The following is a 25,781-nucleotide window of genomic DNA, read 5'->3' as shown; positions in this document are numbered from 1 at the left end:
CGCAGCGCCGGCCCGGGAGGCAGCGGCGGCCCTGAGAGGCGGGGTGGGCGCCGGGCCGCACGGACAGCGCCCCCCGCCGCCGCCGAAGCCGCCGCAGCCGCCGCCGCCGCCCGAGCAGGAAGGAGCCGCGCGGCCGCCGCGGACCCCCCCGCCAGCCCGGGCCCGCCGCCCCCGGCGCGGCGTCGCCGCGGCGCCTCCCGCCTGCCCGCCGGCCCTCGCGCCCTCCCCCGGCGGCGGCGGCGGCCCGGCCGCCCCGCGCTCCCCGGCGAGGCGCCGCCGCCCGGCCCGGCCTCGCCTCGGACGCCTCGCTCCGACATGCCCCGCTCTGGCGGCCGGGCTCGCGGAGGATCATGACTGCGGCAGCGAACTGGGTGGCGAACGGGGCGAGCCTGGAGGATTGTCACTCCAACCTCTTTTCGCTGGTGAGTAGCCGGGCTGCGGGGAGGGGGCTGTGTCGGGGAGGGGGGGCTCCCCGACCTCCGCCGCCGACCAACTTTCTCCTCCCGCCGCCGGGACTTCGCCCCTCCCTCGCGTCTCCCCGCCGTTCGCCTCTCGCCGATTCTCCCCCTTTTGGATCGTCTCTTTCTCGCCTTGGATCCCATCCAGTGTTTATTTGGCTCTTTAAAAATCATTTGTGAGCGCGGCGCTCGGCGTGGAATTTGCATGTGGAAGTCTCGGAGCTGCGGATTCTGGGTCGCACTTCGAACGCCCACCCTCTGTTGCAATTGCACTCCCCTTCTCCTCCCCTTTCCCCCCTTTTTTTCCCCCCTAAATGTGGAAGGCTTTGCCTTGTGCTGCCCGCGCCTCCGATCGGCAACCTCTTCCCCGTTGTCGGATCGGCTGCCTGCCCGCCCGCCCGCCCGCCTGCCTTTTGAATTTTTTTAAATTCCATAATGACACCTGCAATTTCGCCCGAAAACAGTTGATTGAATGCGATTGTGTCAGGAAAGGACTCTTGCACCCGAAGCTCCCGCGATTGTAAACATCGACAGCCGCTTGCCTCTCGGGGCTTACTACGCTGGAGAGCCGTAAAGCCATTGCACCGAGCCGACGGAAGGTGGAGAAAGCTTTTTTTTCTTTCTCTCCTTCTGTGTCTTTTAAAAACTGTTTTATCTGTCCTAACAACGAATCCACACACACACACACACACAAAAGCAACAAGCTGGGCGGTTTGATAACATCGCTTTTATCTGCTTTCGCCTCTCTCGCGCTCTCTCTCTGATAATTGACAACTTTTCCTTCGGATTTGAATCGCCTGCCTTAATCTTGAAGCAGTTAGGGTGTCAATTGTTCTCGTGGAAGCCTGGCACCCGCCGACGGCGTCTAGATTCATCGAAATTAAAAATGTATAGGGCTCCAGCAACTCTTTCCTGGCGGTGGCAGTGACATTTGGTGGTAAATGCCATCTTTGCTTTTTATTGGGTCGTATTACCTACCTCTGAAAACATTCACGTTGTTAAACCTGGCGTTTAGGCTAATAATTGCAGTGCGTGGTCTTTAAATATGTGCTTTGTGCATGAGTTACTGTATGTATAGCTATGTGCCCAGGAGAGTACGAATTTGTTTAAATATTGAGCAAAGATTTGTAAACAGATATAAGGCAATTACGTTTCAAGCGTAGAATATAATTGGAAAATTGGCTGAACAGTTTATTTAATTTATCCTTAAAAACACCCAACTTAGTTGTGTACCCTGGTTTTTTTAGGGGGAGGTGAGTCCCTTTTGGAGAACATACATTTTGGAAATTATTTTCTGTAACCCCCGCTGTAGATAGAAGCATCATTTCCCTCTTAATCCTTGTTTACACTGGATAAATAATTTAGTGTTCAAATTGTAATTAGTTACATTTAATTATGGGTGGCCTAGATGCTTTTTTGCTATGAGACTAATGGAGAAATGCAAATTCTCGCCAACTTTTCAAATGAAAGTATTATGTTATTAAATGTGTTACAATGCAGACCAAAAAATCAACACACGCGATTTTTACCTACAAAGACCGAGTGACATAGTATCATTGATCCCACTCTAGTAAGATCAGGTAAATTTTTTTAAATGAAATATTTTAATCCAGATATTTCATCTTAAAATTCAGTTATAAGTTGGAATTCTTTCTCTTAGTATTTTGATAATTTTCCCTTGATTTTTTTGGTATGTGGGAGTAAAACCCCCTTTTGCCCCTTCTTTTTCCCTCCTCAGTCTTATCATTTGGTATCAGTCAGGTTCAGGGACTTTCACAGATTAGCAAACATATTGATCAAGGGGTACTTAAAATGGTTTTTGTGTGGTTACTGGTGATCACATTGACACAGGTAATTAAAATAACCAAATAGAGAGATCTCCCAAATTATCATATATTATGCTGACTGGTAATGATTGTGTATATACAGATTGTGTAGACGTATGAAAGTGTATGTATAGCCAGTCTTTTAGGGTATATCATTTCTTTTATCTTTTTTTTTTTTTTTTTTTAAAGCTTAAGTAAGAATGATAACGTTACAGAGATAACATGCTTGAGATTCTTTTGGAGAGGCAGTTTTGTAGGAGAGGATTCTGTACTTTGATTTTGACTGACTAAAGGTTTGTGTTTCAGATATTTCTCCCCTAAACCTCTTTAAACCAAAGGATTGATTTTTGAATATGCTTTTAAAAATAATTATTTTTTAAGTAGCAACTTTGAAATAGAGAACTGTAGTAATGCTTAGTTGATTTTTTTTTTTTTTTGAAAGGAATGTAGAATGTCTTCATTGTCTTGTACATGGAGTGTGGATAAGGTGCTATTAAAGAAATCTAAACTGCTGACTTGTACATTTTTCTGATTCCAAATTGATATTTTTTTTGAAAATGCTATACAGAAGCAGCAACCTGGAATATTAAAAGTATGTTGCCTAAAGTACATTGTATATAATAGTTATTTCTGAAGGAGATCTAATCCCTTGTTCAAAATAAAGCATATTTTTTATAAGAACGCTTTATGGTTTAATCATAGCTTGCATTTTTTTTCTTTTGGCCTGCAGATTTTTTTTTTCTTTTTTTTTTTAAAGCAGAGAAAAGTATTTATAAAGAATTTACCTAAATACTCTCATTACTTAGATTGAAATAAGAAATTAAAGTTCTGTACCATGGTAATAACACCCAGTTTCCATTACCTTGAGGTGTTCATTATGGCTTACCAAAAGTTGATTGCGCAGTCAATCAGACACCTTAAGATTTCTGCTAGTCTTTTACTTAATTTTCTGATTTTTTATTGCATGGAATCAAATTTCCTAAATTAATTTTTCAACATCCATTCCCTTTTCCTAACGTGTGAAAAATGCCCTTGTGTATATACGATATGGGTGATTGTATGTGTTTCTTATTCTAACCGTGAGATTTGTAGCTGCTGCATTAAGTGCATGCCTGGCTCTGCCTGTCTGACGCAAAACTATTCTCTTATGCTGTCCATCACATTTCTGGGTGACTTTTCATATATTCACTCAGTTAATCGTTCAAAGTGTGTTAAATCTGCCTTTTTGAAAAGTGTAACGGGGCATCCTGTGGTATGTGAACTCATTCTTGCGAGAAGACCTGGTTTCTGGATGTTAAGTATGTATTTTTCTCTATTGAGTTAATACGGAGAAAGTGATTTTGTGCCCTTTAACTAGACTTAAGTATGTGTTCTTTGATACGAGGGAGTGATCTCTAATTCTTAGATATGTATCCTCCACTTTCATGTCTTATTTGCTTAGAATCTTCCTGACTATGGATAATTGGGTGATAATCTCAAATTCTTGCTGGATTGAGACACTCGTACACCCATTAGTCCGTAATTCCTATTGAAGACTATTAATTCTATATTTGAAGCTTTTAAGGTAATCTATTGTTGACCTAATTTCTTTTTGTCTTAAGCGTTTTTTTTTTTTTTTTTTCCCCAGAAAGGGAAGACAGTTGCAAATGTAGAAACTTCGAAATCTGTATTTTTTTTTTTTTGAGCTAGAATAGGGTGGACTATAAAAGGCAAACTAGGAAAAGGGAATGGTTTCTCTAATTTTCAAAGTGCTAAAATACACAAGGTATTTTTTTGTACAAGTTCATTGTGATTTTATAATTTATGTTTAAAGCATTTTTTTCCTATGATGGTTCATTTTCTTTCCTTTTATTTTTTATTTTTTCGAGATGGAGTTTCTCCTTGTTGCTCAGGCTGGAGTGCAAAGGCGCGATCTCAGTTCACCGCAACTTCTGCCTCCCAGGTTCAAGCGATTCTCCTACCTCAGCCTCCCGAATACCTGGGATTATAGGCATGTGCTACCATGCCCGGCTAATTTTGTATTTTTAGTAGAGACGGGATTTCTCCATGTTGATCAGGCTGGTCTTGAACTCCCGACCTCAGGTGATCCACCCGCTTTAGCCTCCCAAAGTGCTGGGTTTACAGGCATGAGCCACTGCACCCAGCTGTCATTTTCTGTAATGAAAATATTTACAGTTTGTTAATGTATGTTTTTGGTTTAGCATTTTGTTGTTAGTAGCACATGGTGTTACAGTATTTATATATTTTTAATAGCAATAATTGCCACCCGGTAATAGTTGCCATATTAACCTCCAATTGCTAGTAAATATTTTTAAGTACATAATAGACAGCAATTTAAGGCATAGTGTAGCAGTTTACTGGACCGTTTTAAAGAGCCATTTGTACGTGTGATGAGTTCATAATTTTAAAGAGACAATAATGTACCTTAGGCCTGTATGCTACAAATATTTTGCTGTGGATGTTGCTTGAAGTGCTCATTGGGAAGAAGGTAGGGCCTATTCTTTGTGAGAAGAATGGGCAGGGGGGTGCGTTTAGGATAGTATGTATTTATTGAGTTTATGCCAGGTGCTTATATAGCTTATCATTTGCTTTTTTTTTGTTTGTTTTGGTTTTTTTTTTTTTGAGACCGGAGTCCTATTCTCACCCAGGCTGGAGTGCAGTGGCGCAGTCTTGGCTCACTGCAAACTTCGACTCCCTGGCTCAAGCGATTCTCTTGCCTCTGCCTCCCCAGCAGCTGGGATTACAGGCGCCTGCCACCATGCCCATCTAATTTATTTGTGTTTTTAGTAGAAATGGGGTTTCGCCATGTTGGTCGGGCTGGTCTGGAACTCCTGACCTCAGGCGATCCACCCTCCTCGGCCTCCCGAAGTGCTGGGATTACAGGTGTGATGAGCCTAGCTTATCATTTTCTTTGGAATGTTCTGGTTATTAATGAACATATTAGGTATTTATTTGGGGAAAAAAACCTACCTCTTAAGGCATTCCTTTAAATAACATTAAGTTTTGGTTGTGTATTATATTAATTTATTATGGAGAAATTGATCTTTTTTGTTCACTGACTACTTTAGCTGGTTTTTTTTTTTTTTTTTTTGCGATGGAGTCTCGCTGTGTAGCCCAGGCTGGAGTGCAGTGGCGCAATCTCGGCTCACTGCAACCTCCACCTCCGGGTCCCAGATCAAGCAATTCTCCTGCCTCAGCCTCCTGAGTAGCTGGGATTACAGGCATGCGCCACCATGCCCAGCTGAGTTTTGTATTTTTAGTAGAGACGGGGTTTCACCATGTTGGCCAGGTTGGTCTTGAACTCCTGACCTCGTGATCCGCCTGTCTCGGCTTCCCAAAGTGCTGGGATTATAGGCATGAGCCAGTGCGTGTGGCCAGCCTAGTTTTAAATTGTATTCTTTAAACACTTTCAGGTATCTCTTCCACTCGAGTTTAATAAAGAAGATGCTCTCTCACCAGTTTGTACTAGTGCTGTAAATTGTGGTAACTAAGCTAAGTTTGTTCTATAATTATTTTTGCCTAATAATTTAAAATTGAGATGAAACTCTTATCTCAATGTAAATATGTAAATAGTAAAGAGAAACTGTTAAAGACAACAGAAAAATTGTTTATTTTTTATGAACAGTTATTTCAGCTGTTTCTCAAAACTTTGAATCAAAGATAGATTTTTCTTTGAAACATTTGACTTATTTTTGATTGAAGAAAATAACAATAATAGTGTTCCCCTCCTTTAAGTAGGAGTACTGAAAGTTTATTTCATTTTATTTCACAGGACCTAACCAGTGAGTGAGATCAGACAAACTTTATGAGAATTAGTTGTATGGTTGAGTATTAGGTATTACTATTATTGTTGAACTGCGCATTGCAGCCGTAGAAATGAAGAAAAATATATATGCAGCGTTGTTATTAGTGTCATTTATTTCAGATGTATTGTGTGCAAATCTGCTTTACAAACTGTTGTGTGATGTTGGCCACCAGAATTTGTTTTGTCATAACATTTCTTTTTTATTTTTATTTTTATTTTTTTTGAGACGAAGTCTTGCTCAGTCTTGCTCTGTCACCCAGGCTGGAGTGCGGTGGCTCACTGCAAGCTCCGCCTCCCGGGTTCACACCATTCTCCTGCCTCAGCATCCCCAGTAGCTGGGACTACAGGCGCCTGCCACCATGCCCTGCTAATTTTTTTCTATTTTTAGTAGAGATGGGGTTTCACCCTGTTAGCTAGGATGGTCTCCATTTCCTGACCTCGTGATCCGCCCACCTCGGCCTCCCAAAGTACTGGGATTACAGGCGTGAGCCACCGCACCTGGCCTGTCATAAAATTTTGATTTTAAGAAATTACATTTAATGTATTTCAAAGTGAGGTAGTTAGGTAGCCTAAAAAGGTGTCTGTATAGTATGGTAGCGTGCGTGTGCGCACACACAACACATACTTGTTTCATAGGACTCGCTTAGAGTTTCAGAATTAGCGAATCAGTATTTGTATGTGTTCTTGGAATTTAGGACATTTTCCCCTCTCCTGAGTCATTTAACTTCTTTCTGAGCTTGTTCAGCTATCCCTGCCTCCCTCCCTCCCTCCCTCCCTCCCTCCCTCCCTCCCTCCCTCCCTCTCTCCCTCCCTCCCTCTCTCCCTCTTCCTTCCTTCCTTCCTTCCTTCCTTCCTTCCTTCCTTCCTTCCTTCCTTCCTTCCCTCCCTCCCTCCCTCCCTCCCTCCCTCCCTCTCCTCCTCCTTTCTTTTCTTTATTTTCAAAACGGAGTCTTGCTGTGTTTCTGGGCTGGAGTACAGTAGTGTGAAGTTGCCTCACTGCAACCTCTGCCTCCCGGGTTCAAGCGTTTTTCCTGCCTCAGCTTCCCGGGTAGCTGGGACTACAGGCTCGTGCCACTTATATGCCCAGCTAGTTTTTGTATTTTTTAGAAGACACGGGGTTTCACCATGTTGGCCAGCATGGTCTGTATCTTTTGACCTTGTGATCCGCCTGCCTCGGCCTCCCGAAGTGCTGGGATTACAGGCGCGAGCCACCTCGCCCGGCTGATAATTTTCTTTTATAGTATATGCTTTCATTGTTTATTTGAAAGATTTAAAGGTGTTAGCTTTGTTCTGTTGGGGGAATTCACTTCGTTACATAAGGGAGATGATATTTCATTAATCTTAGTAAATATTAACATAAACGAGGAATTCTGAATTCAGACTTATTTGCATGAATGAAATATGTATGCCTGTCCAATTTTTAAGTATGAAGTCACTTATGTACATCAGCGTTTTCTGTCTTTGCTTTAGTTGATAGAAAAATAGTTTTAGGCCGGGCGCGGTGGCTCAAGCCTGTAATCCCAGCACTTGGGGAGGCCGAGACGGGCGGATCACGAGGTCAGGAGATCGAGACCATCCTGGCTAACCCGGTGAAACCCCGTCTCTACTAAAAAATACAAAAAACTAGCCGGGCGAGGTGGCCGGCGCCTGTAGTCCCAGCTACTCAGGAGGCTGAGGCAGGAGAATGGCGTGAACCCGGGAGGCGGAGCTTGCAGTGAGCTGAGATCCGGCCACAGCACTCCAGCCTGGGCGACAGAGCGAGACTCCGTTTCAAAAAAAAAAAAAAAAAAAAAAAAAAAATAGTTTTAAATTCTTGTTCCTTACTCCATTGTTGTATTACTGAACTTTAAGATTATCTGGCTGGGCATGGTGGCTCAAACCTGTAATCCCAGCACTTTGGGAGGCCAAGGCGGGTGGATCACGAGGTCAGGAGATCGAGACCATTGTGGCCAACATGGTGAAACCCTGTCTCTACTAAAAATAGAAAAAAATTAGCTGGGTGTGGTGGTGCGCACCTGTAGTCCCAGCTACTTGGGAGGCTGAGACAGGGGAATCGCTTGAACCAGGAGGCAGACGTTTCAGTGAGTCGAGATGGCGCTTCTACACTCCAGCCTGGCGACAGAGCGAGACTCTGTCTCAAAAAAAAAAAAAAAAAAACCAGATTATCTGTAGTATAGAATATATTTTATCCTCACCAGGTGGCTGTAATAATCCTCCTTTAGGAACTCCTGTTTTTCTTGCTTTTATATTAGCATGTTGTAGTTATCTTTGTTGGAGTAGAGTTGTCCTCCTTTTTTTAAGTTAATAAAGTGTTTTTTAGAATATATTTTGATTTTAGTTTGGAAAAAAAAAGAAAAATACCTTTTATTTTTTCGTTGACCTCTTTATAGATGACAGGAGAATCAGTTGTGTCTAAGGGAAAACGTTATTTCATTGGCATTTCCATACTCTGGTTTACTATGTATGTTTCTGAATGTTTATTTCTCATTCTAGATGAATTGTGGTGTAGAATCTTATCAAAACTGTAATTCTACTACTTTGAAATAGCACAGAGCCTTGGCTGACAGCTTTCTACATTTTGTACTATTTTTCAGTATAGTAAAATTCCATTACTGTTTTTCTTTTTTGTTTTTGAGACAGTCTCCCTGTGTCACTCCAGCTGGAGTGCAGTGGCCTCAAGCAGTCCTCCCACCTCAGCCTCCCAAAATGTTGGGATTATAGGTGTGAGCCACTGTTCTCTGCCTCCATTACTGTTAAAGGATCCCCTTGAGTTGATTGCATCAAAATTTCATTTGTGTCTTTTTTTTTGCATGGTTTAAATTTGTGGCTTTAACTTTAAAAGTAGATTGGGGGGGTGGGGAGGAGGGAGAGCATCAGGAAGAATAGTTAATGGATGCTGGGCTTAATACCTAGGTGATAGGCCGGGTGCAGTGCTCAGGCCTGTAATTCCAGCACTTTGGGAGGCCAAGGCTGGCGGATCACGAGGTCAGGAGATCGAGACCATTGTGGCCAACATGGTGAAACCCCGTCTCTACTAAAAATACAAAAAGTAGCTGGGTGTGGTGGCATGTGCCTGTAATCCCAGCCACTTGGGAGGCTGAGACAGGAGAATCGCTTGAACCAGGGAGTTAGTGGAGGTTGCGGTGAGCCGAGATCGCACCACTGCACTGCAGCCTGGCGACAGAACGAGACTCCATTTCAAAACAAAACAAAACAAAAAAACAACAACAAAAAACCTAGGTGATGGGAAATCTGTGCAGCAAATCACCATGGCACACATTTACCTATGTAACAAAACCTGCAAATGTACCCCAGAACTTAAAATAAAAGTTGATGGGGAAAAAAATTGATAGGAGAAGGTAAAGCAGGAAAATATTTCCTTTTAAGTCTTCATTAGATCTTTTTACTTAATAAGTCTTAATTTGTATTGTCACTGAGTTGAATGTATTTAAGACATTTGATATTAAAATTAAATTTGAGTAGCAGACTTATTTCAAATAAAATGTTATTGTAAACAAGTTTTATGATATTGAGTAGAAATTTCAAAAATTGGTAATCGAAAAGGATATTAAACTGAATAATTATTGTGCTCTTTTTTTCTCCCTTAAAGAACGTTGACAAATTTATGAGGAAGTTTTTTTTTTTTTTTTCCTTTGCGGGGCAGGGGGGGATGAGGGGAGATAGGGTCTCACTATGTTGCTTAGGCTGGTTTCAAACTCCTGGCCTCAAATGATCCTTCCCTTTGGCCTCCCAAAGTACTGGGATTACAGGTGTGAGTATGAGGAAGTATTTTTGAGTATAATACAGGAGGCTTCTTCATAGTTCATTATTATTTTATTAAGAAGGATGATTAAACCTATGTGAACTTAATATGAGAGCTAATAAGGTATTTAAAATAGTATAATTGGTTTGACAAAACATTTTATGTTGACAATTCTAACTATTGAATTTTCATGTCCTAAAGAGAAATAAGGAAAAACATACATATATCTAACTCTGGAACTAGCTCCTAGTATTTGTGCCTGCATATAAGCCTGGCACAGTCCTACTTATGAAGAAGTTCAAATGTTACCTCCTCTGACTACCACAGGCAGAACTAGTTACCCTGGCACCTGATGTGTACCTCCCTCTGTGTACCTCTCTCTGTGTACCTCTGATAATCAGATGAGCTTCTGCAGAAGAATGACCCTGTCAGAATCATCTTTGCTAGGTGCTCGTTAACTATCTGTTAAGTGAATGAATTCCTGGACAGCTATTCTCCATTCCTCAAGGGAGCTCTTATTGATGATTTGGGTCTTGATCACAAGCGTGCTGTTTTTATTTCAGCTTATTTTGATGATTAACTCTGTGTTCTGAATATATTTTATCTAGACTGTATGTACTGTGGCTTGGTAATGTTTTAGATGAAGTCTAGAAATTCCTTATTAAAGACAATTCCAACTGATCAAGGGACATGTTCTTACTCCTCAAAGGAATAGGAATTCATTTAGTATTTATATTTTCTGTAGCATAGTAGGCAGCCTATAGATTTTTGAGCCTTCTGGGGATTTTGTTTGGGGGCTTGATCCAGAATTCCCTTACTTTCATTCTTTAAGCAGGGCTTTTGTTCAGCGTTTAAAAGATTATTTTCTGTGAGCCCAGTAAAATGGGAAATGAACTGGTAATAGGGAAACTTGAGTTGTATTAAACATTTTTACTAGTGACTCGCCAGCTTAATCACATAATAGTTCTGTGCCTCAGTTTCTCCTGTAAACTTGGTGTTAATTTGGAGGGCAGGAGGTGTGAAAAATCATTTTGAGTACCTTTTAAGGAAGGCACTTTGGATGACTACATAATGTTCTTTAATAGGAAGAGACCTTTCGTAAATTACAACTAAAGTTACAGAGTAGCCCGAGGCAGTTAACCAGGAAGTTGGAATGGTAAAATGACTTGTTTTAAGTATAGCATTTATGTGTGAGTTTGTATTTTTTTCTAGGGAGCAGAGGATTAAATTGTTCTTGTGTCTTTCCTCATAAATAAGCCAAGATTGAGAAGAAAAACTTGAAATTTATCTTTAGTTTTTAACAGTTTTTCGTTACAACCATATATGATTCACAGTTGCATGGTGTGCCTTTAATGCGCTGGGTGATATTGCTATACCAACTCTGAGCTGTAGCTGGCTGAGATTGGGAATTGAACTGTGGCTCTTACTTGGTAGTTTAAGCTATTAATTCCTTGGCAGCTCTGGAGTGCTCTTTGAACTTTAAATAGCAGTTCTATTAACATTTTGAGATTTGTCTCAGGGAATGTCAGGAATAGTACTTAATAAATATATTTTTCTTCTTAAAGACTAAATCATGTTTTAGTTTGACACGCATGTCACAACCCTTACTGTGTTTTGAATAGAGAGAACGCAGCTACTGGCTAATTTCTATTTTCTGTTTAATAATGTGGCAGTATCTAAAAATATTGTTTAGCCTTGTTGAAGGAGGGAAAGCCCTCCCACAAATCTGTAGCGTTTGTATTAGTCATGTTGAGTATGAATAGTGTCTTAAGTTGTATCTAGAGGTTTAGAATTTTACATGTAGGTTGTCTCCTGTGTTCTAAAATATTAGAAAAAGTTAATTTGTAAGTTTGTTTTCACAAAACTCCCTTCTGTTGCTACAAATGATGGTTAGTCTATTTACCTTGTATATTGTACTTAATTAGGTGTGTTATAAAACTCAAATGCTATTTATGGCAGCCGTTTTTTATGGGAATGAACTTACACTTAGTGTTCTCATGTAGAGTGTCAGGAGCACCTTTTCTCTGACTTATAGTCCTGGCAGTCAGAGCAGACACTTCTCTGCTGCAGGCAGCGGGAGCTATAGCCCCTCTTCTAGGCCAGGGAGAGGATTGCTGTGTGAAAAAGGCTTGAAGAGTGTGGAGAGGTGAGGATGGCTCCCTGTGGGAAGAGCAGCAGTTTTTAAGGCAGGTTTTCCTTTCCCTGCTTGCAGGCACCCACTGCTGCTTTCTCTTTGCTGATACTAGTGGCAGGTTCTGTGATGTCATCAGGAAAAGACTGTGTATTTCTTTGCCTTTTAGCACTTCCTTTCTCTTTCCTCTCCTCCTTCACTCAGCCCTGGAAACAAGCTTTCTGCTGGTTATTATGTTTGCTAAATGAGGACTTCTGAGATCCAATGAGATGAAAAGGAAATTAGGGCTGAGATTGGATGGGGTAGCCAGTAAACAAATACTTAGAAATGTTAATGTATTATATGCTATGTTAGATAAATTTGAGACATGTATTTTGGAATAATGTACATCAGAAATTATTAAAATCTAGCTTGGGTTAACAAAAGGGCTAGACTGATATGCGGAAAAAAGATCTGCATGCACTATATAGTTTCTGCAGAGGGAGAGTGACATGGACCGCATAATATCTGATAATACCTTGTAGCCAGAGAAACCCAAAAGGGGAGTTTTAAAACTGGATGTTGAAGGAATGGATGGATGTGGCTTGCTAGAGAAGAAGGGGAAGGGCATTCTTTGGAAGCTTGACAATTCCTAGTCTTTATTCTTGAGGATCTTTATTGAGGTGATATGTAGGAGAACACTTCTAATTTATGGTCCTAGTTCTTGGCTTTCTTTTAAAAAACAGTACAAAGACTTACTGAAATTGAATTTTTATTAGGTGGAAAATTTGAAGTGTGGGCAGGCCAATTTAGATTAAGAAGTGATGTTAAAATAATTTTCAGTTTTCTAAAATAATTCAGTTCTGAACTTTGAAAAAGTGCTATATTACGCAAAATGCTAATGACTAAAGTGACAAATATTTCAGAAACTGGACAGACGTGAATCTTAAATGAGCAGATGGGATATGAAACTAAAATGGGAGATAATCCAAGACGATATAGAAACTATTATGAGAAGTGAATTGAGGAAAAACAAGTGTGTTAAATGGTATTACATTTAATAATGTGTTTAAAAGCCTTTCTAGGACTGCTCTCTTAAACAGACAAATTAGAATTGTTGAACTGTGTAACCCTTCATAGTTTAAATTCTGTGCATTGAAAACAAATTCGATTTTGGTTCAGGGTTACTTCTCATGAAGCCTAGGCTTTTAAGTTGTGAAGATATAGGTTATATGTGCTTTAAATAGACAATCTGATTTGCTTTCTCTGACATAAAAGTAAAGAAATGAAATAACGGTGATTTTCAAAGACAATCGTGGTGAACCTTGAAGGGGAGAGGTGTAAGGAGTGAGAGATGGGAAGTTTGCTATTTGGGCAGCTCGGTAGTTCAAATAATTATATTTGACTGTTGAGGGTAGAATCTCGGATAAGTGGGTTGAGGAATGAATGAATAGCAAGATAAGCCAGTACAGACACTGCAGTTCTGTCTGTCTATCTAATCTGTCTAGAGATGGGGGTTAGATGGGCAGTGGGGTCTTGCTGTGTTACGCAGGCTGGACTTGAACTCTTGCCTCAGCCTCTGGAGTAGCTGGAATTTCAGGCGTGCACCATTGTGTGCAGCTTACTTTTAAGTTTGATTCAGAGGTTGATTGTGAAGCAAGCAGGAATTGGGGAGTAGGGGAGGGTAAGAGCCTGAAAGGTAGATTTGTGTTTGTTGACTTTGGAGCAACAATAGTGGAAAGACAGAAGGAAAGATGTAAGATACAAGAAAAGTTGATAAAACAAGCCTGGCTGGAGGATGGTTATCAAAAAGCCAGTCGATAGTGTTAGTACTAGAAAAGATTAAGACACCTCTTAGAAATACAAGATGTGATGATCTAAGAAAGGAGTAAGTGAAGGAAGTGGGAAACAATCTCGGTCTTATAACTTGAGTGTTTTTTGAGTTCAAGGATTAAAAGTAGTGAGCTTGAGCCCAAATAAAAATCAGTTTTTAAAATTTTAGCTAGAAATTTTCCATTTTGTTTTGCAAAATATTGCAAATTGATTGCAGCAATCATTTTATTTTTGTTAGTTTCCTTTAAAGGTTTTAAAGAGTTTTACAACTTCACAAGTATAAAACTGATTTTGAACTAGAAATATCAGAACTAACACGGATCTGCTGAAATGAGAAGGATTGTTCAAAGTAGGCCCCCTTGAAATGGATCAAATAATGTTGCCATTGTTTATAATAGTTTTTTGGTCCTTTTCCTTTGGAATTGCTTTTAGAGACAGTTGAGCTGACTACCCCAGAAAATCTTATTTTAAAGTTTACCTCTTTAGTCAGTGTCTTTTCTCTTTGCAGTTTATTGTTTTAGTTCTGCTTTTTGCGCTAAACTGCTGCCTAAGAGTTAACAGTTTAGTACCCTTCTGATGGGGGCCTTGCTGCTGATGAGTGAAAGCCCAGGGAAAGCTCCATTTTGGGTATATTGGCGTACATACATTGTGAATGTATGCCAGGAATTCCAGCTTTGCTTGAATCTCTGCCTTCTCAGGTTCTGAGTCTAGTGGTTCAGTGTACTTTGTTTTCATACAGCTTCAGTGGAAGTGGGTTTAGCAATCTATTGATTGGCAAGACAGGATATTGGGACCAATTAAGTGGTAGTGGTATTTTTGCTTTTTGAGGATCAAGGCAAATTATCCTAAGGGTAGAGTAGAATTCTATGTTGTGTCTTCTGTCTGACTAGCAAGAGTCAGGCATCAAATTGAGGCTCATTTTAGAGTCTTGGGATAAATAAATGTATCCTGTTGAGATAATCTCTTACGGTTTAAACTGAAGTTTGGTTTGTATGATATCCAACTTCTTACCTTTGACCACTTGGTGTTGCTTTATTCATTGGAGACTGCCTAGTAAGCTAGCTAGTAGCTAGCCCATACATGTTGTCTCAGTAGTTTCTTCCACAGTTGGAGATGAGCACAATAGAATTTAGAATTATACTTTGTAGTAGTTTGCCTGAATAGTTGGTGTGGGAGGAGGTGCAGAGGACCCTTTACCTGTAGTAGGGATGTCTCTGCTAGTTGTTTAGATTACAGGTTGCAGTGGCAAGTATTATTTCTGTTTTTCACTTCAGAAATATAATGAGATTTTTAGACCTTTCCTCAGTCAGTTTTACTTTTTTTGGTCTTCAGATTACATAGATAGTTTAATTTATAATTTTTTTAAAGTTTTTTTACATAATAAAAGAGAATGGAAATCCTGTCAGAAAGTGTTGTTGTGTAATCCTAGAGCTATAGATATTTTAGGAAAATTTAGCTACATAATAGTTACTCTAAACAGATAAGAAAAGGTACTTTAAAAATTTGCAGATTTATGACACCTGAGCCGTTAGCATTTAGAATTTATATCAGAGCATGGATCTTCATCTTAGAAACTAAAGAGTGCAAATATTTGCCTCCTGAGATACAAGTTCTTAACTAACATTTCAGTTACTAAAAACACAGTTTTCAAAGTATGTCTCTTTAATCTACAAAGTGTAATCATCTGCACAGATTGAATCAGGTTTCATGATCCCAAATAGACTACATTCATTAGTTGTCTATAAATTACTTGAGAGAAATATGTATGAAAATGATATTTTGTTGCTATTTGGTGATAAGGTTGTGAAACTGAGCTTTGCAACCGAGACAGATGGTGCTATTCTTGAATCTGCAAGATCCTATAACATTTAATTAAACAGTGAAATGATTCTCATGAGAATCCATAGTTTGTTATATATAAGCTAATAAGCTGGCTTTAGTAAATTGTGTAAATTTGATTTGAAGTAGAAGAATTACCTATTTTAGGAAACTTTTCTAATGAATGTTGAGATGAATAGCTTGTGTTAGTGGTTTACATGGTAAACTCAAGGAATATTCCAGATGGAAAAACAAGTGGGAATCACTAAGGTAGGCGTTTATCTTCTAAAGTAACTTTGATTTTGTTGCCAAACTTTCTCATATGGTAGGTGTGATATGCTGTTAAGAACCCACAGAGCTGACTTTAACAATTTCCAGAAAGCTGTGAGAAATTTAGTTATATATGTTAACACCCATTTTAGAAAATATCTATTGATTTAGATTCCTTGTAATCTACCTTATATTTTAATTTTGGAATTGAAAATAGAAATAAACAGCCCAGTCTAGTTTTAATATGTTACATGAACATAACTCTTTAGCCATTTTGTAAAAGTTTGAATTTGGTGATAATATTGTATGATGGAGGCGAATTAATTTTTTAGTTATATAAATAATTATGTAAATAATACAATAATAGATCATACAACATTTTTAGACATCATTGCAAATATTCTCTTTTATTAAATTTACCTTTCCTTTAATACCTATTTTTTAATAGGTAGAAGATAATGTGATGATTGATGGCCAGATTGAAGGACATGAAGGAGTTGGGAGTTAATTCTGTATGCACAGAGGAATGCCTGAAGTGTTTTAGAGAGGATAATGGCATGATCAGATTTATGTTTTAGAGAGAAAACCCATGTGGGCCCTGTGGAGTATGGATTGTCATAGGGGAAAAACCAAAGGCAGGAAGAAGCTCTTAGAACAGTCTGTGTGTGAGAAATAATGCAGGGCCGGTGTAGGAATGGAGAGAAGGAAATGGATCGAGTAATATTTTGGAGGTAGAGTTGACAGGCTTTGGTGATCAATTATAAATATGCCATAGAACAGGAATCAAATGATAAACAGATGTTCTTGGTTTTATGGCATTTGCATTCTTGTGTATGCAAAACGGAGGAACAGTTGGCGACATCTATCTGCTGAAATTGTTAAGCAGTAGACTTAAGCTTTGATCACAAATGTGTCTGTAGGAAAGTATTCACTGAGCCTGGGTTCTTGCTGTTAAACCCTACAGAAATCACAGTTTTAAAGCAGGGAGTAGTGAAAAGAAAGTGAAAACAAACGTCAAACGTTAGTATTTATAATCTGCCTGTTTCCAGAGTTTTTTTTTTTTTTTGAGACAGAGTCTCTCTGTGTTGCCCAGACTGGAGTACAGTGGCACAGTCTCGGCTCACTGCAACCTCTGCCTCTCAGGTTCAAGTGATTCTTCCGCCTCAGCCTCCTGAGTAGCTGGGACTACAGGCACCCATGACCATGCCCGGCTAATGTTTGTATTTTTGTAGAGACACAGGATTTCACTGTGTTGCCCAGGCTGGTCTTGAACTCTTGACCTCAAGTGATCCACTTGCCTCGGCCTCCCAAAGTGCTGGGATGACAGGCATGAGCCACCATGCCCGGCCTCCAGAAAATATTTGAGGCAATAAGAGTAGGTTTTATAAGGGAAGGGAGGGGCAGAGAAAAAAGGTGGGGAAGAAAGGAGAAGGCAAGTCTCGTGAGATGAGTAGAGTGGGGCCTTTGACAGGTCGTGGGTGGAGACGGTGGTGATTGGAGGTGTGAATTTTGGTAGGGGAAGATTCATGAAAGTTTGGTTGTAAGAAATGGGCATGGAAAAGTCCTAATAGGAAGAAAGAAAAGGGTAACCTCACAGCAGTTGGCTCTGTATCAGCCTTTGTTACCTAGAGCGTCTACTTTTAGTAGTGGTAAGCTCAGAAAGCAGATGCATTTTCCTCCTGCAGATCTGCTTTGGGATATTCTTGTTTAATTTTTTCCATGAAGGTTTTGTTTATATTAATTTCAAATCAGTGATATTTTTGGTAAGAGGGTGAAATAGACATTCCGCCTGTTTTGCTTCATGCCTTTGTGGAAATGGCCAGTTTTGGGGAACCAGTGGATAGGATAGCGGGGGCATTTGTAGAGACCACAAACCAATGTTTATCATTGGTACCTATTCCTTATATTGATTTTGGTTTCCTTCAAATTTTTGTTCCTATCATTCTATTCTTTGTTTCCTTGGCACTTAGCTTTCTGAGTGTACATTTTTGTTGTTGTTGTTATTGAGTGTGTAATTACTATGCCATGTTGTATTTTTGCCTCACATGTTGGAGAAATTTTTCCTTCCTCATTCCATGCCTCTCTCTCCATACCCCCTTTTCCTTTTTTCAGCACATTCCTGGGCTCCTTGTGTTCAGGAGTGCAACCCCAACTGTTGGGCTTTTATGTGCATCAGCAGTGCTCACTTAAGCGCTAAAATGGACATATGCACTTCAGAACCTTTTGATGTAATCTCCTTGGTGTGGTGGGGGCTCTTTCCAGTTGTTCTGAGGGCACTTATTGGCATGGTGTGTACTGTCCGTTGTAGATCAGTGTAAATTAATTCAGCCTTCCTATGTGGGGAGATTTTTCACTTGGCTACCCTGAAGGTAAAGAGTTGGCTTTCCTGCAGTTGTCATTTTTTTTTACTTTCTCTGCAAGTGAGGTAGTACTAATGAAATACAAAATATTTCCAAGAAATACAACTTCCAAGAAATGAAAACTGTAAAACATTTGCCCATGTTCCAGCCACTCCATTAGATCAGATTTACCCCAATTCTTCTGTTTTTGTTAACGTGCACATTTTTGTACATAGATATGATCACAGTGCAAATAGAATTCTTTATTCAGCTGTACTCACTAACATATTTCCCATGTGCTTATAATTTTCATAATTACAATTTTAGTGGAAAAGTAATTTCTTTTAAAAATTTAATACAATTTTACGTAATTAGTGTCAGATTCAAACAATATGAAAGTGTCTAACATAAAACATGAAGGATCCCTCCCCTCACCTTCAGGAAGGTAACTTCCAGAGGTAATTTGTATTATTCCAAGTTTTTTTCTTGCTTTCGCATGTGTCAAAATTGTTTTATTAGATATTCAGTAGTTAAAAAGAGCATGTGCAAATCACACATAAAGTAGAAAGATTCATGATACAGTGAACACCCATGTACCTAATACCCAGTTTAAGAGAAAGAACTTTTCACCATTTATGGAGTCCTGTCTGTGCTCTTCCTCTCCCATTCTCTTTTCTCTCCCTTCAAAAGTAACTCTTACTTCAATTTCATGTGTTCATTCTTTAATTTTTAAAGCTTTAATTACATATGTATTTATAGTTTTACATGTTTTTGAATTTTTAATATTGAATCATATTCTTTCGCAAACTGCCTTTAATGTTATATTCCCACAATTCTACAGTTGTAGTTCTCATATCACAGTTTATGCATTCTGTTGGTGATGGACAGATTTGTACTTAAAAAAATTACAGATAAGAAATAATTCTCCACCTTTTCCTGCAACGTGCTTTTTCCGCTTAACATTGTGTTAAAGTATTTTTATGTCAGTAAATTTATATATAGTTTACTCATTTTTATTACATTTTTGAACAGTTGTATCCTGTTTCATAAGATGGATGTACTGTTGTTTGTTTAACCATCAACTATGAGAAATGTTAAGATTCTTTCAATTTTTTGCAGTGCAGTACAGTTATGCATTAAAATTGGAAAGCTATAGCCATAAACAGTTTCAGAAGATGTGTCAGTTTACATTTCTATGGACAATATATAATGCCCATCTTTTTCTGTCCCTGCCTGTAATGGAACTTACTCATTTTAACTTCTGCCTCTACAAAAAACAAAACGAAACAAACAAACAAAAAACCCTCAATATTTAAATTTTCAATTTTTGGATTTCTAGTGAGATTATGAGCATCTTTTCATCTATATGGGTATCCAGATTTCTTCTGTGAGTTTATTTTTCAAGTGTTTAATCTCTAAAAAGCCTTTTGTTTTCTTTTTCTTCCTTTTTTTTTTTTTTCTGAGATAGAGTCTCGCTCTGTCACCCAGGATGGAGTGCAGTGGTGTGATCTCGCTCAGTGCAACCTTTGCCTCCTGGGTTCTAGTGATTCTCCTGCCTCAGCCTCCCGAGTAGCTGGGACTACATGCACGTGCCACCACGCCAGGCTAATTTTTGTATTTTTAGTAGAGACGGGGTTTCACAATGTTGGCCAGGCTGGTCTTGAACTCCTGACCTGAGGTGATCCGCCCACCTTGGCTTCCCAAAGTGCTGGGATTACAGGTGTGAGCTACTGCGTCCGGCCGTTCTTTTTCTTTTTATAATAAAATTTCCAACCACTCACTAAAAGGAATCTGTATTTCAAGTCAGGCCTTTACATGTTCTTACCTCAGAGCTTTTGCTGTTTGTGAAGAGTGCTTGCTGCAGGCTTGGCATTGCTTAACTACCAGCTACATGCATTTTCTCATGCTCACAAGGTGCTTTTGAGGTAAGTTCTACTATTCTCATTTTTCAGATAAGAACACTGAAGCAAGAAATTTAAGTAGTTTGTCCAAGGTCACACAGGAGCTGAGTCTCTTGATTCAGAGCCTGAACTTTTAACCAGGAGTACATTTGTATTTTATGTTTTTCTTCTATGAAAATTCTTTTAGGACTTCAGTGAAGCTCCTCCTAGCTATTCCAAACATTATTGGTCTCTTTCTTTTCTGAGCCTTTTAAAAATTAACAGTGTAGACCATATAATTTAGTACAAGTGCTAAGGTAGAAATCACTGGAGCATATAGATTTGCCTGAGATTAATGGAGTGATAATACAGTTTACGTTTTTTTAAAGTTTCATCAGAGATTAATGGAGTAATATACAGCCTAAAATTTCTTCCCAGAGATAGGGAAATAGATTTTTTTTTTCTCTTACACTGTTCCAAATTGAGGAATCATTTGGAAAATGAAAAATTAGAAAGATAGTTTATTGTTTTGATTGATGAGTGGGGCAGGGTTAAACCTACATAACCATGTGATCTAAAAAATAAAAACGATCACCTTGATACAAGCCTTTTAGTTTTTTAAAAAATAAGCCAGTTATTATAATATCAAAATGATTTAGTATCACATCATATGCTTATTTAAAAATAGACAGCTTAAAAAGAAATCTCTTTTTCTTTGCAGGCAGCTTGGAGGCATGCATTTTACAACTGATTTGGTTATCAGGGGATCTGGATTCTTTCTTGTTACTACACTGTTCTTAGTTTATGCCATTAGTAGCATATAGTTCAAGATGGCTGTTCAGACTCCAGTCATCAAGGTTGCATTCTAGGTTAGAAGGAGGTGGAACTGTGGGAAGGACACATTGTCCTTTAAGGAAACCTCCAGCAAGTTCCCTACAGCACTTCTGGCGATACTTCAAGGCCTTACTTAACTTGAAGGAGGCTGGGAGATGTAGTTCTTTAAGTGGGCATGTTGTTATCCACAGCAGTGTAAAGTGTATGTTACTATTGGTGAAGGAGCCATTCATGTTTGTGTAGACAGTGCCTGCCTCATAAATAATATACGTTTCTGTTTATAGTCTGTTACTGCAGCTGGGAAGCGAACCATCTTAATGTCACTAATAAACTTTATTAAAAAGAGAGTTCAGTTCCCAGAAATTTCACAAGAATTCTCTTTTAGTTAAGGCTAACATATACAGATCATTTAACCAGTGTCTTGGAATAGTCAGACATGAAAATAATTTATTTGAAAATATTGTGTATACTTTCTACAAGATTTACACTTACCTAGGAGATGCGCAAGATGATACTTTGGTTTTATTAAAAGTAGTTTGTTTTGGGCTGGGCACAGTGGCTGACGCCTGTAATCCCAGCACTTCGGGAGGCTGAGGTGGGTGGTCAAGAGATTGAGACCATCTTGGCCAACATGGTGAAACCCCATCTCTACTAAAAATACAAAAATCAGCTGGGGGAGGTGGCTCATGTCTGTAGTCCCAGCTACTCTGGAGGCTGAGGCAGGAGAATCGCTTGAACCCGGGAGGCGGAGGTTGCAGTGAGCTGAGATCAATCCACTGCACTGCAGCCTGGCGACAGAGCAAGACTCCATCTCAAAAAAAAAAAAAAGAGTAGTTTCTTTCCTTTGAGAGATTGTTTACATGGATTCTTCCATTAATACGTACATTTTTTATTATATTTATTGAGACATACTTTACATACAATAAAAGATACTCATGTTAAGTATATGGTTTCAGAATTTTGACAAATGTATACGTCTGTGAAACCACTGAAATCACAGTAGAGAACATTTTTACGATGCAGAAAAGTTCATACATGTCCTTTTGCAGTCAGGGTCTCCCCCTTGCCCCTTAGCCTTCCTCCCCTCCAGGCAGCTGCTAATCTGCTGTTACTATAGAATCATTTTGCCCTTTGTAGAATTTTTAATAAATGGAATCATATAGTATGTAATCCTTAGTTCTGGTTTCATGTTATTGCTTAGGTAGCTTTTTTTTTTTTCCCCCCTAAATAATAGTCTCTTTTCTGGATATGCCACAATTTGCTGTTGGCTGTGAAAATTAATGTACTGCTTTTTGTGTGGAACATATATTTTTATTTTTGTAAATAACTAGGAGTTTCACTTTATAAAGAACTGCCAAACTTGCAAAAAATGGTTGTATCATTTAATATCCCACCAGTTAGTATGGGAGTTCTGATTGCTCTGCATTCTTGCGACATGTAGTACAATGAATTTTTAAAAATTTCAGCCATCCTTGTGGTGTGTGGTACACGTCGTGAATCATTTATCTAAAACTCTTGGAACCAGAGGTGTTTTGGATTTTGGATTTTTTCAGATTTGGGCATATTTGCATTACACTGGTTGAGCATCCCTACTCTGAAAATCTAAAATTTGGAATTTCCTTTGAGTGTCATGTTGGCATGTGAAAAGTTTTGATTTTGGAGCATTTTGGATTTTTGAATTAGGGATGTGCAGTATGTAGTAACTTATTTCAGTTTGTAATTCTTTGATAACAAATGAAGTTTAACATCATTGCATGTGCTATGTCTTTTGGGAAATGTCTCTTCACATCTTTTGCCCAATTTAAAAATTAGGTTGTTTTCTTATTTGATTTGGAATAATTCTTGGAATATCCTGGATACAAGTTCATTGGCAGATAGATTTATTACAAATGTATTCTAATTTGTGGTGTGCCTTTTCATTTTCTCACTGTGTTCTTTGAAGAACAAAAGTTTTAAATTTTCATTAAGTCCAATATTACTTTTTAAAAATAGTCTATACTTTTCATGTCCTAAAACATCTTTGCCATCCCAAAGTAGGAAAGTTTTTTTCTTATGATTTCTTCAGAAGTTTTACAGCGTTAGTTAATTAGGTTTACGCTTGCAATCCAGTAACTAATTTTGAGTTAATTTATATGGAGTGAGGTAAGGATTGACGTTCTGGTTTTGTTTTGCATATGTATGGCAAATTATTTAAACATCATTTGTTGAAGACTTTTCCTGTTGAATGACCTTCGAATCTTTGTTAAAAATTAACGGAATGTGTGTGTGCCTTGTTTTTTTCTGGGCTCTGCATTCTGTTCCTTTGATCTACATGTCTGTTGTGCTAGTACAACACTGTGATGATTACTGAAATTTTATAATATGTCTTGAAATTAGTTAGGATAAATTCTCTGACTTTGTTCTTTTTAAAAATTGTTTTGGTTCTTCTGGGTGTTTTGCATTTCAATATAAGTTTTAGGATCAGCCTGTCAATTAAATTTTTTTTTTCTATGGGGATTTATTTGTGATTGTATTGAATCTGTAGATCAAATTGGGAAAATGGACATTTTAATGATTTTAAATCTTTCAGTTCATGAACATGATCTGGCTCTTCATTCCTCTAGATACTTAATTTCTCTCAACGTTGTTCTGTAGTTCTTGGTATATAGATCTGGAACATATTTTTATCATATATATTCCTAAGTAGGTTGTGTTTTTCAATGCTGTTTTGATGGCTATTTATCTTAGAGTATTACCCCCTACCTCCTTTGGACACAGAGTCTCACTCTGTCACCCAGGCTGGAGTGCAATGGTGCAATCTCAGCTGACTGCAACCTCTGCCTCTCCAGTTCAAGCAATTCTCCTGCCTCAGCCAGGAGAATCCCAGTAGCTGGGATTACAGGTGTGTGCCGCCATGCCTGGCTAATTTCTTTGTGTTTTTAGTAGAGACAGTTTCACCATGTTGGCCAGGTTGGTCTTGAACTCCTGACCTCAAGTGATCTGCCTGCCTTGGCTACCCAAAGTGCTAGGTTTACAGGTGTGCGCCACTGCACCCGGCCATTTGAGAGTATTTTTTGACATGTTTACTGTTAGTATATAGAAATGCCATTAATTTTTGGATGTTGATTCTGTATACTGCAACTTTCCTAAGCTTTGTTAGTTGTAGTAGCTTTTTTTGTAAGTCCTTGGAGTTTTAAAAATGTACCTGATGGTGTTTTCTGCAAATACAGATGGGTTTATATCTTTCTTTGTAATTTGTATTTTACTGCTTTTTCTTGCTTCATTGTATTGATTAGGACCTGCAGGGCAGTATTGAATAGAAGTAGTCAGAGTATACATCCTTGTCTTGTTCCTATTCTTAGGCAGAAAATATTCACTCTTCTCATCGTTGACATTAGCTTTGAATGTTCTGATATCCCCGTAAGGTTGAGAAAGTTCTCTTTAATTCTTAGTTTTTAAAATACTGTGAAAGCCACTGGGCTCACACCTGTAATCCCAGCAATTCGGGAGGCCGAGGTGGGTGGATCACTTGAGGTCAGGGGTTCGAGACCAGCCTGGCCAACGTGGCGAAACTCTGTCTCTACTAAAAATACAAAAAATTAGTCTGGCATGGTGGCACACGCCTGTAATCTCAGCTACTCAGGAGGCTGCGGCACGAGAATCTCTTGAATCCAGGAGGTGAAGGTTGCAGCTAGCGAGTATCACGCCACTGCACTCCAGCCTGGGTGACAGAGTGAGACTGTCTCAAAAAAAAAAAAAAAATCCATGAAGGTGGGTGTTGATTTTTGTTAAATGTTTTTTTCTGCATCTATTGAGATGATCATAGGTTTTGTTCTTTTAATATGGTGAATTATACTGATGGGTTTCTAAATGTTGGACTAAGCTTGAATTCCATGACAAACCTTACTTAAGCTCATGGTGTATTATTTTATGTGTTATTAGATTTGATTTGCTTATATTTTGTTAGTGGCTTTTTCATCTGTGTTTATGAGGGATATTGGCATGTACATTTTTTAAAATCTCGGTTTTGGTATCATGGGTAATGCTGGTGTCACAAAATAGTTTTGGAAATAGTCTGTCCTTTGTTTTCTGAAAGAATTTGTGCAGGGCTAGTGATATATTTTCCTTAGATGTTCCATAGAATTCACCAGTGAAGCTATATTGCCTTGGAGATTTTCTTGTGGGAAGGTTTGAAACCATGAATTCCATGTCTTTTTAAAATTTTTTTGAGACCGAGTTTCGCTGTTATTGCCCTGGCTGGAGTGCAGTGGCGCCATCTCGGCTCAGTGCAGCCTCTGTACCCCTCCCCCCACGGCCTGGGTTCCAGATATTCTCCTGCCTCAGCTTCCCAAGTAGCTGGGATTACAGGTGCGCGTCAACACATCTGGCTAGTTTTTGTATTTTTAGTAGAGACGGGGTTTTGCCATGTTGGCCAGCCTGGTCTTGGACTCCTGACCTCAGGTGATCCACCCGCCTCGGCCTCCAAAAGTGCTAAGATTACAGGTGTGAGCTATCACGCCTGGCCCTCCATGTCTTTAATAGATATAGAGTTGTTCAGGTTTTCTGTTTCTTTGTTGATTTGGTAAAGGAATTTTGTTCATTTAACCTGAATTTTATTGCACAAAAGTTGTAATAATTCCCCTATCATTTTACTGTTTTTAGAATGTGTGGTAATGCTTCCCCTTTTGTTCCTGATACTGGTAGTGTGTCTGTTCGTTCCCTCTTGATTAGTCTAATGAGCATTTATTAATTTTACTAATCTTTTTAAAGAACCAGTTTTTTGTTTTCTTTTTTTCTGTATTGTCAAATTTGTTTTATATCTTATCTATTAATATTTCTTCTTTTTTCCACATTATTTCCTTTCTT

The 25,781-nt window shown here is 38.9% G+C and overlaps 1 protein-coding gene across 3 annotated transcripts in view; it reads left to right on the top strand.

Moving 5' to 3' along the window:
* The first annotated feature begins 266 nt into the window (after positions 1-266).
* The window catches only part of MED13L (mediator complex subunit 13L), a 319,067-nt gene continuing 293,552 nt past the window's right edge, over positions 267-25,781 (top strand). For 2 of the 3 annotated variants that reach the window (XM_077952955.1, XM_015152845.3), the window contains exon 1: positions 267-422. Coding sequence is in view for 2 of the 3 variants with exons in the window: in XM_015152845.3 (XP_015008331.1) it covers positions 351-422 (72 nt within the window). In the remaining variant the exon portion in view is untranslated. 3 annotated transcript variants of the gene reach the window in all.

Source organism: Macaca mulatta, chromosome 11, assembly GCF_049350105.2.
Source record: "Macaca mulatta isolate MMU2019108-1 chromosome 11, T2T-MMU8v2.0, whole genome shotgun sequence".
Lineage (NCBI taxonomy): Eukaryota > Metazoa > Chordata > Mammalia > Primates > Cercopithecidae > Macaca > Macaca mulatta.
Note: the sequence above shows the minus strand (reverse complement) of the source record. Positions and strands in the feature narration are given on the sequence as shown.